The sequence below is a fragment of the Aythya marila genome (genome assembly GCF_965140915.1).
Source record: "Aythya marila genome assembly, chromosome: 1".
Classification (NCBI taxonomy): Eukaryota; Metazoa; Chordata; class Aves; order Anseriformes; family Anatidae; genus Aythya; species Aythya marila.
In genome coordinates, this window is record NC_139042.1 from 93,771,249 (window position 1) to 93,786,265 (window position 15,017).

The window sequence follows — 15,017 nt, forward strand, 5'->3', positions numbered from 1 at the left end:
CTTTATAAAAAAATCTGTGGTTTTGGATTCCAACAGTACCTCCTTAGGCAAAAACATAGGTGGGTTCTATTTGTGCTTTGTTTTGTTTAGGAAAACTGTAACATTAAAAAAGCATTGATTAGAAAACCTGAGATGGACCGAACAGCTTTATTTCATGAATAAAACCACCATTACACATAACAGACTGAATCCTGACATTTTTTTCTTGTTGATATTTAATGCATTCAGTTTTCTGTTGGCTAAATGTAATCCTTAATATAAAAAAAATCAATAATTAACATTTAAAAAATCAAAACATTTCACGTACATATACACAGACACAGAAACTGTATCATGACCTTTTGAATTAATTTCTAAATACAATGCTAATTATGGAGGGGCCCTAATGCCTTCCTGCAGGAAGGCAAAGGACCTGGAATAACACAACACTGTACAGAGTGGGAAGCTGAACCAGAATCCCAAAGCCCAGCAGAAGAGGGAAGGGTGCCCATCAAGTTTTGTTCAGGCTCGCATCAGAAAAGGGAGGTGCAGAAGAGCTTTATAAAACCACTGCTTTGTCTTGTGGAACCCCAAGGGCAGGGTTGTGGGTAGCACCGCAGCACGGGAGGTAGCACAGCTTCATCCCTGTTCTACAGACATGGTACCCGGAAGAATTTTGTTCTCCTTATATTCAAAATGTTGTGGCTGTTTACCTATACACAGCAAGAAGCATTTACTATGAAACAGAAAATTGTTTTACCTCCTCCTTTTGCTTGCTAGCATTCTGTTGCTACTTCAGGTAGGTAAATCACTCATTTGCCTTTTTACATTTACATAGCTGTTTTGGACTGTCCCAGACTGTCATTAATACGTGCTGAAACCCTGGGAATGTAGGTCCCAGGAACGCAGGAACAGCACTGTCATTTACTTTCTTAATGTGGAGCTTGAGAAGGTTGGCCAGACCTTTCTTCCCAAAACATGGAAGGAAGCACTATCAGTGATACTCGCTGTTTGGGAAGCAGAAAAAATGTCAAGGAAGAAAGATCAGTTATCAATAAAAGTAGGAAAAAGTTCAAGTGTTCAGTGAATTTTAAAATTCTGTGAGGAAAAAGTTGCCAGCTGTTCTGTATTTGGCAACTGAGAAAGTCACTTAAGAGATAAAAGGTTGATTCTGCATGTATATCAGTAGTATTTTCTAAGACAGTCCGAGAATACCCCAATTCTAGACTAAGAAAAACAAAAACCAAGGAGGAAATAAATTCTGTTTTGCTCTAAGCCAAGCAGATCACCTACAACTTCTACCTAGAACCGCATCACCAAGTACAAACCCAGCTTTGGGTGAAACTGCCATATTATACAGCAAAGAATGAACAAAGCTCCAAAAATAATTTCTAGTGCCAGTGCATTTCCACCCTAACAGTTATAAAAATCAAACACTTCTAGACTTGGGTGAATATGCCATGACAAGTCTGATTCATGGCAGAACCATGATCGTTCATACTTGTCAAAGTGAGGTTTTATAAATAGCAATGCCTTTCTTTGAACATTGCTGATTACAAAACTGAAGAACAAACTAAAAAATCAAATAAATCAATATATCAAAAGGAATGCGGACTGATACCTGACTGAAGCAACAACAAGATATCTCAGAGCTGGTCTGTCACAAAAGACAAATGCTTTTTTTTTTAAGCAGCAATAATGAAAATGTAGTTTAGGACTCCATGTATTACTGGGATTTCTTCAGCTGAAAGGGTGAAGCATGATAGCGACAACTTTATTACAAACCACAAGCCAACAGGTAATTCCAACACCACCTGAAAGAGACACAAAACACGACTGAAGTTATTGCATCAGTAACCCTAAAGCACGCCAGCTTCTGAAAACAACCCTGTAGTGTCAAACATGAAACGCAGAATTACGAGGTCAATGGGAACAGAACATCTTTCTGTCTAGATATGTGGGACAGCAGTTAACCCCACGCTGGTTCTGAGAAAGCCTGAAGACTGGCTAGGGAGAAGAGCACCAAATAACACGACTGTGAGCCAAAGTGTGGTATATACAACCCACAACTTCTAAAAACATTCACTGTGTACCTAAGAAAAAATGTGTAAGTCACTGAAATCAAAGGCATGGCAAATAACAGAACACTTTGGAACCTAAATTCAGAAACTTTAGAGAGTTCAGAAACTGCTCCTCTACCCTGCACAGAAGCAGACTCATCTTGTGCAGTAATCCAGCATGCTGGATACAAACGATTCCTTAGACAGCTATTAAAGATGGTACAACAACAACGTAATATGGAATTCATTCTAAGGCAGCTGGATCTTAAAAGCCTAATTCGAAGATTCATGAGCAGCATTTCAGCTTCATGGCAGATTGCCGTACTACACTGTCCTGTCACTCTGCCTCTCTATTTATCCCTTTGGCATACAGCCAGCACACGTTTCACTCAGAAACCAGCATCTACAATTCATAATATTCTTCTGATCATTAATTCGTCAAACTGACCAAAAGAGAAGGATTTAAGTAAGTAAAAATGCAATAAAAATGGGGTCCCTTCCAACTCAGGATATTCTATGATTCTGTGATGATTCTATGAAAAATGCTATGAGAAAAAGGGTTGGAACAGAGGACACAAAGTGCCAACCAGAGGAGAGCAAACCTCAGTCATTCTAGGGTCCCACTGCTATGAAACCTCTGGAGTTTATAGGAAACACACGTAAGTGATCCAGACCTATGAAATATTTGCCCATTTTTAAACCCAGTTCCACTAATTCAGTGGATTCCTTAATATAAAAATACTTCTGAAATCTTCTCAAGAGTGTATTCCATATTAAGATAAAACTGCTCTGTTTGAGAAGATCTAAAAAAGTCCAATATCCCATTTCATTGAGAGTTACACAGGATCTGAACGCATGGCAAAGAATGTCTCAAACTCCCCACATTGCTATTACAAAATGTGCAGAAGCAGTGTTTTGAGTCCATGCTTGCTCCATTACATTCTTGGCATCCATATGGGCTTGGGAAGTATGTTTTCTACAGTAAAATACCCTGTAAAATGTCCTTACCTGCCACCCCAGTAGGAAAGGCTACCAAGCGCTCCAGTGGAGCGAGCCATTTGCTTGGAAGCACTGTAACAGGCTCAGAGTAGTATTTCCAAATGAGAGAGATCATCAGGGCAGCCTAGAGTGGAAATTTTTGTTAGCTTCAGTAACAATACACATCAAAGTAGATTCCTACTGCTATTTTGCATCAGTAAATCTCAAATTCTAATGAAAGAATATAGCTTCTCTGATATTATACATTATTCTCGAACAAATTCAAAACATTTTTAAACTGGTATGACCTTAACTTGACACACAGGTAGCAGTAAGACACTAAAAGCTACTGCTTTCTTGTGAGACCTTGGGTCAAATCTAGTCTGGAAAAAAATAGTAATACAAATTGTTATATTCTGATGACTGTTTTTAGCCCTAATCCTTGTCTGCTAGGAATCCAACTGGCTTTCACGTTACCCAAAATACATGTTCAGGTTAAGCACTCTTCTCCTTATTTGACAATTCCTTGGCATCAAGTCTGAACTACAGAGATAATCTGCTGAGGCGCTGTGCGTAAACGTGTGGCAGCTGTAAAAGGAGATTTGCATCCACAGCTGAAGCACATTTTACATTTTCAAAAACAGAAGCAAAATATACACATACACTTATCAGAACTTTCCTGTCTCTTTAAAACTGCATAGAAATAAAACAAACAAAACAAAACAACAGTGATAGAAGAGCTATGACAAACTCCTATCTTGTCATCTCAAAACTAGAAAAACAGAGCTTCAAGAAAATCCCAAACTCCTTTCATCCACAACTACCAGACCCTATCAGCAGCATCTCCCCTTTCTACATCCAAGAAACTGTTTCGGTTTGGTATGCATTGTGTCATTGGGATGCCAAACACCTCTACAACTGATACAGAACTATACAGCCAGTAAATGCAGAAGAGATTTGTAACACTGCCAAGGATTTAGTTTGTAGCTTGTACTGGTAATAAAATATTTACTTACTTGTAAGATGTAGAATACAATATTTATAACCCACTTTATTTTGGCTAATTGGGCAGTTCGTGCTTTCACTGTTGAAAGAAAAAATATTACTCTGCATTATGTGTAATAGTAAATTATACTTACATAAAACTAGTAAATTGTTAATATTACAGTATTCAAATCAGGACATTACTGTTAAACATCACATCACGTTACTGTTAAACATCAGTTTAAACATAACTGTTTAAAAATCTCTTTTGAAAGGACTCATAGGTATAGTGAAAGTAAGGAAGTGCTAGGTCCATATCACACACGTTTCTTATTAATGATACCATGAAGAGTTGCAAAACACTGAAATCCTGGACAGAGAAATGACATCTATAATGAAGAATGCTGCTCCCAAATGAGAGCAGTTACTGTGTTGTCTAATTTAAGAACCTTCTTTAGATGGAGCATAACAGAAGTTTTCCCCTTTCACAAAATGGGAGAATGATGGCTTTAGCATATGCACTTGTTGCCTTATTTCATTCAGGAACGCAGTCAAAGCCTATTCACAACAAGACTATTCCTGCACTGAATCGATCTTTGCCAGATTCAATATCCAAAATTCTCATGCCTACTCATCTTCTCTGGCAGAACCCCAGACCTGCGTAGAGAAGCCCAGTGAAGACAGCACGTCTTCAAACATAACGGTGCCCTGAAGTTTTCTAGAACAATGTTGTTGGCTGCTAAGTATACTCCTCAAATCTAGTTTAATTGAAATTATTGGTAAAGAATAATGCTACTGACAACAATTCAAAACTGCCAGTTGTAAAGACTGTCCTTTCTCCGAGCAAGAAGCATATAAACATCCCGGTATTCTGCACAGAAGAGGCAGACAAAGCAAGTATTCTCCTATCTTATTAAGTTCAGTTAGTGAGTTTGGACAAAGACGAGAACAAAAGCCCTGGTGCCAAAGGTTTACGTGTACTTTCTGCCATGAGATAATGGATCATCCCAGTGGAGACACACCAGTACAGCTTTATCGTAAAAGCCACTGTGTTTGGTCAAACGGGATTGCAAAATGACAGCAAAGATCTCGTCTGGTTACCTTACAGATCAACACTTCCTCCCCAGCATTTTGTAGCACAGCAACCAAACAGCCCCAACCAAGCAGTTCATCCTTTTGCAATGAAGATATGCAGCCTTACTACACTACTTTTGTTAATGGCAAAGGACTTTGCCAAATTATTCAAAACATGATCCAGAAATAGGCATTACTGAGAAGGATGAAAAAAATCCTTGTAAGAAAAATTTTGTATTTAAATTACTCCCTTACCAATGCATACAGAGCCATGCACTATTAAAGGGTAAAAAAAAAAAAAGGGGGGGGAAACAATGGAGATGGATAAGGAGAGGTGGAGAGTTGAAAGAGAAATATACTTAAAAATGAAAACATGTTTGTAAAATTATTATTTTTTTTCAGGAAGTAGAAAAGGGAGTAAACATTGCACTCTACCATGAGTTTTAAGCTTGTCAGTCATCTTGTTGATCTTTCTTTCCAGACGGGCATATCTAGCAAACTCATCCATCATACTAATGGTTGAGAGTTCTTGCTTCATGTTCTGGATTTCAGCTCTCATTTGGGATTCCTGCTCTGCATCCTTTTGTAACAACCTGGATATCTAAAAAATAAAGAAATAAAAACACTTATTATTTATTTATTTATTCCAGAATTCTGCTATCAGTATGTATAAATCATTATCTCACGTTTATGTACTCAAAAGCCCCCATAAAACAAGACCCTTTCACCAATACACATGAAAACCTTTACAAGTGTAACATGTTCTAAGAGACAAAAAATCTTACTCTCTCAGTTAAGAAACAAACCAAAAAGGGTCAAAGAAAATTGATCCCATAAAGCAGTGATTTTCAACTTTTCTAACTGTGGTTAACTGCCTTTTCTACTTCTGCCTTCATCTCCTCACTGCTGCCTTCCGAGATCTTTTGAACCACCCAGGACCCTGTCCCTGCATCCTGAGCCAAAGTGCTGTCTTCCCTCCTTGCAATTCTCATCTTGCACTTCTTGGATCACAGACTTGCAGGAGGACCAGGGAAGCAGTCCTTTTAATCACTACTCTCCCCAGCTCCACCAATGCTCCTTATACTCATCATTCCCATTTCTAGATTCAGGAACCACAGCATAGGTCTGCACTAATTAACATGGCAAATTTTATTCACAGGAGCCTGGTTTCAGACCTCACCAATTACATGAGGCTCAGAAACTGGGAACCACTCCTCTCAATTACAGATTACAGCCTGGGCTCTCAGAAGCACAAGAACTGAATCTGAGTTGTGATCCTTCTGGCGCAGCATCTTACTGATGTCTTATGATCAGAAATGCAAATTTCCATTTATTTCTTTCTATGTATTACCCAAGCATTTAAACGCAATCTTCTTTTCTTATACTTTTTTTTTTTAAATGAATTTCCAGGGGCAGAAATGTGAAAATGCAATAATGCGTCATGTTAGCAATCATCTTCACAGAATCACAGAATTTCTAGGTTGGAAGAGACCTCAAGATCATCGAGTCCAATCTTCTCTCTCTCTCTTTTTTTTTTTTTTTTTTTTTTTACATAAAAATCTTTCTCCACTTTCATTTCATGAGGTTGGCTCACGAACTCTTTTACCTCGGGAAGAAAAGCACAAGGGATGTAACACCTCTTCCCCTCCAGTTGTTTGGGAAATACTCCTAGCTTTCTCAACACAGTTGCCCATTTTTCCCAAAAGTCGTGTTACCAGTAGCGCAGTCAACCGGACCACTACTTTGTCACCAACCACAGCAGAGAGATGAGGGTTTTACATGGATAGCAACACCGAGCGGACTCCCAAAGGGCCATTAATTTATGCTTTAAAGGACTCTTATCCCTTATCCCACAGCATGCAGCACCCCATATAACACAGATTTATTGACACGAGCAGAAAGGCAACTCGCTTATCCCACAGAGCAGCTCATGGGGCACCCCCACCTCACGGGCACCCCTCGCCCTCCCCGGCCCTCCCTCAGCAACGAAATGGCGGCTAACGGCCGGCGGGGCGGGGCGGGGCGGTGACGTCACTCACGGCGGAGGAGCAGGAGGGCAGCAGGACCTTGAGCGCGCTGCAGCCCAGCACGGCGCTCAGCACCAGCAGCCACGCGCCGCTCTCCGCCATGCCGCGAGTCACACCCGCCCCGCCCCTCCCTCCCTCCACCACAAAAAAAAAACAAACACCCCACAGCGCCTGCGCGAGGGGCCGAGCGGCGGGAGGCGGCCGAGCCCACGTGACGCCGGCCGGCCAATCAGCAGTGCCGCCCCGCCCTCCCCTCAACCCGGGAGGCGCTGAGGGGCGCCCCGCGGGAGGGCCGGGTCAGCCCGGCGGGCAGGGCAGGGCAGGGCAGGGCCGGGCGGGGAGCGGAGCGCCCCCCCCGCCCCCTCTTCCTCCTCCTCCTCCTCCTCCCGCCGCCTCCAATCCGGCCGGATCCTGTTGCGGCGCCGCTGGCGCTGCTGGGATGGGGGGGGGCGGCTTCCCTGCGCGGCGCGGCTGGCGGGCGGGCGGCCGCAGCGGCTCGCCGTGAGGCACCCGGCGCGCAGCGGGGAAAGGGGGAGCGAAAGAATCGAGGGAGGGAGGGAGGGAGGGAGCGGGCACCGCGGGGCTGCGGCTGGAGCCATGCCGAAGAGAAAGGTGAAGCCATGCGGGGGGAGAAAAGGGCCGGGGGGGGGCTGCGGGGCGCGGAGGGGCGGCTGAGGGAGGAGCGGAGCGACCCCAACCCCCCCCAAATCCCCTCAGATCCCCTCAGCAGCGCCCAACGGCGGCGTCTGGAAGGTTCTGCTCCCAAAGGGGGGGGGGTGGGGGGGTGAGGGGGGGCGGTGTCACGTGAGGCGTGGCCGCGCCCCGCCCCCAGGCGCCTGAGGCGCGGTGTTTGTGTTGGCAGGTGAGCGCGGCCGGAGGGGAGGCCGCGGAGGAGGTGAGTGGTGCACGGGGGGGTGGGGGGTGGTCGCGGTGCTGGCTCTGACGCCGCGGGTCTCTGTGCTTCTCTCCCCCGCAGCCCAAGAGGCGGTCGGCGCGGCTGTCTGCTGTGAGTAGGGGGTGCGAGGTGGGAGGCGGCCCCTGCAGGGGCTAAGGGGAGGGCTGGCGGCTTCTGGCGGCCGGGCCCTGACGCGTTGTTGTCTCCTCAGAAACCCGCTCCTGCCAAAGCAGAGGCGAAACCCAAAAAGCTGGCGGCAAAGGTGAGAGAGCGGGGAAGAGGGGAGGGAGGGGAGGTGGTGGTACGGGTGGCTCTGCAGGCGGCTGGGGACTTCCCGCCTCACACTGTGGGTGCCTGGTGTCTGAGCGTTTTTGTTCATCTTATCCCTTTCCCTTTTGGATTGCTCTTTTTGCTAAAGGATAGGTTTGGCGTACTTGTAGTGGGACCTACAGGTGCACCAGAGACTTTCATGCCATCCTGCCTGGTTAGGCCCTTGTAAGGCACTCAAAGTATTGCAAAGAAACACGGGCGCTGCTTTGTTGGTTGTTAGGTGGTATTTTGGTGCTGATTGTGACAGCTGTGCGCAGAATTAGATTTTGCTGCTGTCAGATGGAAGGGGATAGAATATGCTTTCAAATTAAAGCAGCGTTTTACAGCAGGAAAACATTATTTGAAGTACTTAGCCAAGCTGTAGAAAAAGATCCACACTTCCATTCAAGTAGTCAAGCTTTGTGTCTCTGTGTATCTTTTTGTGGCTTAGTATAATCTTCCAAAATTTTCAGTATAGCCTGAACAGGTCAATAAGGTGTAAAACGTTATTCTTAAATAAATGAAGAGGCTCTGTATCTATTGGCATGTTGGTGTATGCATTTGTGTGCTCGTTTACGATTATAAGAGGGGTTGGTTTGACTTCTGTGTCAACTGTATGGCTTATAGTGTTTCAGGGACGCTAGTACAGCATTCTGCTTTGTGGGCCTTCTGATGTCTTCGCTTTTATGGTTCTGCTCAACTGGTCAGTACTATACCTTCCTTCCAATGGATTGAATCTTGGTGTGCTCCTATTCTCTGAGTTTACAGCTGAAAGGATTTTGAAAGCTTTCCATTTTTCAGTTCCTTTTTTCAAGTGTTTTTCTCAGTGGTGCATCTAATTGCTGATGCCACTAGTTGGAGACTGCTATTTTGAAAATTGAAACACAGTCTGCATGGTGTGAGATTGCTACCTGGTTTTGTAATACTGAGTCCAAGCATTTACTACTTCTACTGAATTTTTTCTTCAGTGTATTTTGATTCATCTCTGTGTTCTGGAGGATTTTAAAACTAATAAATAATTTTCTGAAAGCAATACAAGGGCATTTCTGAAGTTCTGTGGACATTGACAGTGTAGTTAGTGGACAGAACGTGCTGGAGTGTTTTTTTTTTTTTGTTCTTTTACGTTGCGCCCTGTTTATTTGCGTACCTTACTGCATGTTTGTATCCAGCAGTGTAAAACACCTAAAACTTTTGCTCAATAGTTACAAACACTTGGCAAAATTGTATTATGAAGACAATGTTTTGCATATGCATTCATATAGAATAGGAAATGTATTTAAACAGCTAGTAAAAAGGTGTGTAAAGTAGCCCAGTAGCCTGATGCTTTTTTGTTTTTGCGTGAAGTGTTCCTCACAAAGTATGGAATACATCTGACCCACTGGTCTCTAATCAGTGCTGCACGTTTCTACAGTGTGTAGAATGAAAAAGCAAGAACTCTTTTTATCAGAGTGGATTGTAGGTCAGAGACAATAAAATAGGGCATAAGTTGAAGAATATCCTTCCTTGGAGTGCACACTGGATTTTTAATGGGATTAGAGATGCACCTTAAGGGAGATCAGCGTAGTGGTCTTCAGCTTAGAAGTATAAGTGCATTACATTCTCTTGTCACTTACTCAAATTGAACCTGCCCAGAGAAAGTGTTAGTTTGTCATTTACTGAAAACTTTTGTTAGTATCATTAAATTGTGATGCTAATGTTTGACAGGTGGTGTCAAAAACAGTGCTCCTATGTCAATGTTAATTGACATAAATATTTTGAGGATCAGCTGGGGGACAGGCAAACTTTGTAGCATTTGGCTGCTGTAAGGAGTATCTGGTAGGATATGTTACAGATTTATACAAAAATAGCTCTGAGCAAATACTTTTCTCAGTCTGTTTAACAACAGTGACGCCAGGTAGAGAGGATGTGATATACAAAGTGGAAGGACTTCACTGCTGGTTTGGTTTTTTAGCTCTGCAGCAAGAACTTAAAGCACATAAGACAAATTGTTCTGTCTTGCCGCTAGAATTAAGTACTACCATTTTTCTTTCTGATAGGTTTTTCCAGATGGGTTTGTACCGCTCTAAGCAGTGCTTTTAGTTACTGTACAGTGCGGTGGTTTTAGATTCTGTGAGCCTAACATTGTCATAATGTGTGCTGTTCAGGGTTGAGGGATGGAAGAGAAAAGGAGAGGTTTATCTTGTCCTGATTTGATTCTCTCATGTACTGACTGCACGGAATAGGGATTGTCTGTATGTAGTTTGGAAGAGGCTTTTTTGGCAATTCAACTATGTATTACATGTAGCTCACTGGTTGTTGGTTGCAGCTCTTGCTGTTTGGCGAGTCCATCTTGTTCTTGTTTAATTGTTTTCAAAGTTTACCTTGTAGGTTATATGAACTTACTTTACTGCAAATTGATTTAATTTTAGGATAAGTCTGAGGACAAGAAAGCTCAGTCAAAGGGGAAAAAGGGGCCTAAAGGAAAACAGACGGAAGAGACAAACCAAGAACAGACAAAGGACAACTTGCCTGCAGAAAATGGGGAAACGAAAAGTGAGGAGGTAAATTGTCTGTATTCTTTATTCTAAAACAGCCGAGTAACTTACTGTACTAGTTACCTAAACATCTATCAGAAACACATGCAGTTCTTTTACTAGAGTCTATTTCTGTGCAAAGAAAAAAGGTTATCAAAACACTAGTAGATAAGCCAGGTAAATTCTAGTTGCCCAAAAAAGAGTTGCAGTGATATGGTAAGAGTCCCTGAAATTATGAAAAAAGGTGAGAATTTTACTAAAGTAATGTCCTTCACCAAGAAATTTTGCCAGATGGGAGAAGGGAAAGGCTGGTGCAGGGATGGTAGAAAAAGGTGCAAGAACTACTAATAGTTGTTGAGGAACGCGCTAAATTAGTCTTGATTGTAATACCTTGCTAAAATGGCCGTGGTTCTTTTTTTGGAATTAGTGATCATTTTAACTTAAAACATCCTTCACACTACTGTTTTTCTAGAAGATGGGCATCTCTTATTTTTAAATTTAGGATGAGATTTGTAGGGAGCAGCAGCGCCTCCTGCGGCAGCTGTTTAACAATTGGATAAAGCAAGTTTTCCTGTAGGCTTAGAATTACTCTGAGGTTTCTGCAGTGTTGACTGCCTTGCTCGCTTCAGTTAGTTAGTCAGTTGAGTTTGGTCAGATCTTCAGAGGATTTGTTTTAAATTTAAACGTGATTTATTCTTCTTGTCTAGTTTGTGTATTAAGTTTCCTTTTTTTTCAGTGTGCAAATGTATTTTCAAGTAGGGGAAAAGTGTATTTGTTTTTTAGGTAGATAGTTTTGGGGTTTTGTGTGTAAGGAAGGTTGATATTTGAGCATGCAGGATAATTTGCTTGGAGTAATGTTTTTTATTTGCAAAGTTAGAGTGTGATGTTTGTGAAAAGATGCTAAAAGTAGCAATTCATTGGTAGTTTGGAGTTTGTACGTGGCTCTTGTTGTCTGTCACAGTTGCGTAATTCAGGCCTTCAATTTGTGCATGTGGCATGTCAGTAATAACAAATTGAAATCTGATGATGTTTCTCATCTGGTGTAAAGATGACTTAAACCTAAGGAATGGATGATGATTTTTGGGGCACATCTTCATTGATTTTGACTGGGGTGACCAACGGAAGACTAATGAACGAATAAAATACCCAAGTCTAGACAAGGCAGCCTATCCAGTTTAATATTAAGTACTATTGTTATCAACCAATACAGGCAGTGATGCTGGTGTTAATTCAATGTCCTGGACGGACAGTGAATTCCTACAGTAAAAAGAGCGTGATGCCTGTGGGGAAAAATGGTTACTGTACCTTCCAAAGCCTTCCCCCAGGTGGCAGTGAAGACAGCTGGTGTTAGGGTTCCTGTTTTGGTAGTACTGTGATTAAATAATATTTTCTGTTGGTGCTGCAAAGCCTTGGAATAGTTAAATTAAGCATAGTTTTTATGTTGACAAAAATATTATGTTCCTTTTTTTTAAACCATGTTGCAAAGCAGTGAGTTTTCCAATCCAAATGGGGTTACAGTTGTCATCAATTAAGTTTGTACGAACTTGTTCTGAAGTACAATATAGAGAAGCTTGACTTAAAAATGATGTAGCTCTGCTACGTTAAGTGTATTTTTACAAAGTGATGTTTAGTTCCATGCAGTACTGAATCTTGCTCGCCTCAAAATGTACTAAGATTCTAAAATGTTCAGTGCTGCACTTGGGTGCATAAAATGCATCTATAATGTTTTTTCTAAGCACAGTTTTACACAAGGATTTTAAAGGTTTTTTTTTTTAAAAAAAAAACAATCCTTTCATAAAGGCAGTAATTATTGAAATAGGTTTTGTTTTTAAAAAAATAAATCCTTTTCAGCACATATTGAGTAGTAACAATATCAACATTCTGAAATCCACACTGATGCATCTGAGGAGATAAAAGGTCTTTCAAGAAAGCTTGGCTTTAGTAGGTTATTGTCCAAGAGACATGAGCAGATCATGGCACCGATTAAGTAAGACTACAAAGCGTGGTGTGTAGAAACAAGTCATGGTTGTTCTGTATGTCAAGTTAACTCAGTTGCACATAAAAAATGCTATGAACTAAAAGACTTCATTGCTTAGAAATGTTTCACGTTAAAGTGTTTTGTTTTCTCCCTTCTTTTCAGACCCAAGCATCTGATGCAGCAGTAGAGAAAGAAGCTAAGTCTGACTAACATCTGGTACCAAGTCTTCGATTGGTGGTCCTTATACTTTTCTTCTTGTACAATTCAGAGGAATATTTTTATCAACTATTTTGTAAATGCAAGTTTTTTAGTAGTTGTAGAAAACACATTTTTAAAAAGGAGAGAATCCCAACCCAACCCGTTTTTTTACATATTTAGATACGTGTAAATGCTTTTTTTTAAGTGGTAAAATCATGTACTGGTTGTCTGTTTTCTATGAAACCAGAAATTACTGGAATGTTCCATAAAGGAGGGGGTTTTTGAAGTCTCGATGGGGTTTCACGTTCTATAGATTGTGAGGGACGATTTTTCTATCCTACTAAATGAAGCATAACACAGGTTTAGCCTTCAGCGTTCGTAACGATATGTTGAGGATGTCTTAACATTGTAGTTATTTATCTATGGTTGTACCATCAGTAGAATTGCTTACCTAATAAACTGCTCCCTAGTGTTGGATTTCTTGCCGAGTGATGTATATCTGTGACAAAGTTATTTTTGGTAGGTACAGCTTGATTTTTCTCAACAACTTTGTAATTGTGGTGTGAAAGATTGGAGATTTTTACTTCAAATGCTGAATAGGTAAAAGTTTCTGATTGGTAGACTTAATGTCAGCTGGTACTTCACATCCTGTTTTCAAGGACAGCTTGTCTACAATGATCAGATGAAAAATATTTGAAATAGGTTTAGAAAAAAAACTACTATAGTTTTTAGATTAAAAAACCCTATGTGAATAAAAACAATTGTAAAATTGTTTGTAGTGTCTGTGATCACCAAACAAAAGCCAAATACATCTTGATTAAGAAAGGATGTTTCGGTAGCTCCTGCATTGACTATGACAACTCACAGTATAAGTGGTGTAGTCATTGAACATGTTGTGTTTCTGTTGGAAAACAATGAATAAATAAATACCTACTGGTTTTGATTCCTAACTGTATTCTTAATGTTGGTAAAACCCATGCTTTTCCATGAGATGGGTGCTAACACAGGCAGTGAGCAGCAAGTAGAAAACTGTAGTTGCAATCTTGAGTGGACTTAGAGATTGAAAGCTGATAGTGTAGTGGTGCTGCTTTGGCTTTTAAAAAAACAGCATCGGATCTTCTTGTCTGCCATCTGAGAGATGGCCTGTGTGCTCGCTCATGTGTTCTCTGAGGAAGAAGTGCAAAGCAATCTTCTTAAGTGTTAACTGCTGTATTGGAACTTCTTTTGGGTTGTATGGGAACTGCATTGGAATTTCCCCGATCAACTTTTGGGGAAAAGTTGATTTTTGACTTCAAAACGTCTGATGTTTTGTTGATTTCCCTGTTCATCAGGGAAATGAAGCTGGGCTGTGAACTTCCCCAAGTAGCTAGCTGGGGTCATGCAGTGGAACCCGTAGAAGAAAAGCAGGGGAACAGTACAGGCAGGAGCAGCAAGGGAAGAGCGAGAAGACTTCCGTTCTCGTGCTGGTGATCTGCTAGGTTAGCTACCCATGGTGTGAGCAACTGTGCCTGCTATATAGGGTTGCAAGTTGACAGAGCGTGGTTTCAAACAAAAGTAAAAACGTAACCGTGCTGAGAGCTCATTCATATAGTACAGAACTGCCCTGATTCTCCCTCACTGTATTCAAAATAAATAAATTAACAGCCTTTCATCAGAAGGGGGCATATCAAGTGTATGTTACTTTAGCTTAAGAAATGAAACCTATGACTGGGAGAACCTCTGACAGTATCACTTCTGCTCCCCCAGAGTGCAATTGTTTCCCCCCCACAGCCACACTTCATTTGCTGTATTGCAGCTGTGCGAAGTAGCAGGGCTTTACCCTGTCAGCGTGATGCCAGTCAGCTGTCAACCTTGTCTTGGGAGGAGTCAAGATCAAAAAGTAACAATTTTTTAAATTTTTGTTTCTTCTTTTTTCCTCTTGACAATGTTTATGCTTTTAACACCTGCAAGTATGTGTTCTCTTCATTTTTGGTGCTGTCTTCATCTTCTAAGAGTTCTAAAAAGACACACAAGTTTCACCTC

General features: G+C 41.5%; 2 protein-coding genes across 2 annotated transcripts; one reads left to right on the forward strand and one right to left on the reverse strand.

Annotated features, from left to right (window-relative positions):
* Window positions 1-134: 134 nt before the first annotated feature.
* On the reverse strand, window positions 135-7,204 carry GET1 (guided entry of tail-anchored proteins factor 1; the record flags this gene model as incomplete). The annotated part of the gene is made up of 5 exons (XM_082755627.1): window positions 135-1,793; window positions 3,048-3,162; window positions 4,034-4,101; window positions 5,511-5,676; window positions 7,115-7,204. 5 exons carry the CDS (start codon window positions 7,202-7,204, stop codon window positions 1,720-1,722), a joined length of 513 nt encoding a protein of 170 aa, XP_082611753.1. The 3' UTR covers window positions 135-1,719.
* A 264-nt stretch (window positions 7,205-7,468) lies between these two features.
* HMGN1 (high mobility group nucleosome binding domain 1) lies at window positions 7,469-13,945 on the forward strand. The gene is made up of 6 exons (XM_082778328.1): window positions 7,469-7,714; window positions 7,965-7,997; window positions 8,079-8,108; window positions 8,209-8,259; window positions 10,715-10,846; window positions 12,960-13,945. The coding sequence occupies exons 1-6, from the start codon at window positions 7,700-7,702 to the stop codon at window positions 13,005-13,007; spliced, it is 309 nt and encodes a 102-aa protein (XP_082634454.1). The 5' UTR covers window positions 7,469-7,699; the 3' UTR covers window positions 13,008-13,945.
* The last annotated feature ends 1,072 nt before the right edge of the window (window positions 13,946-15,017 follow it).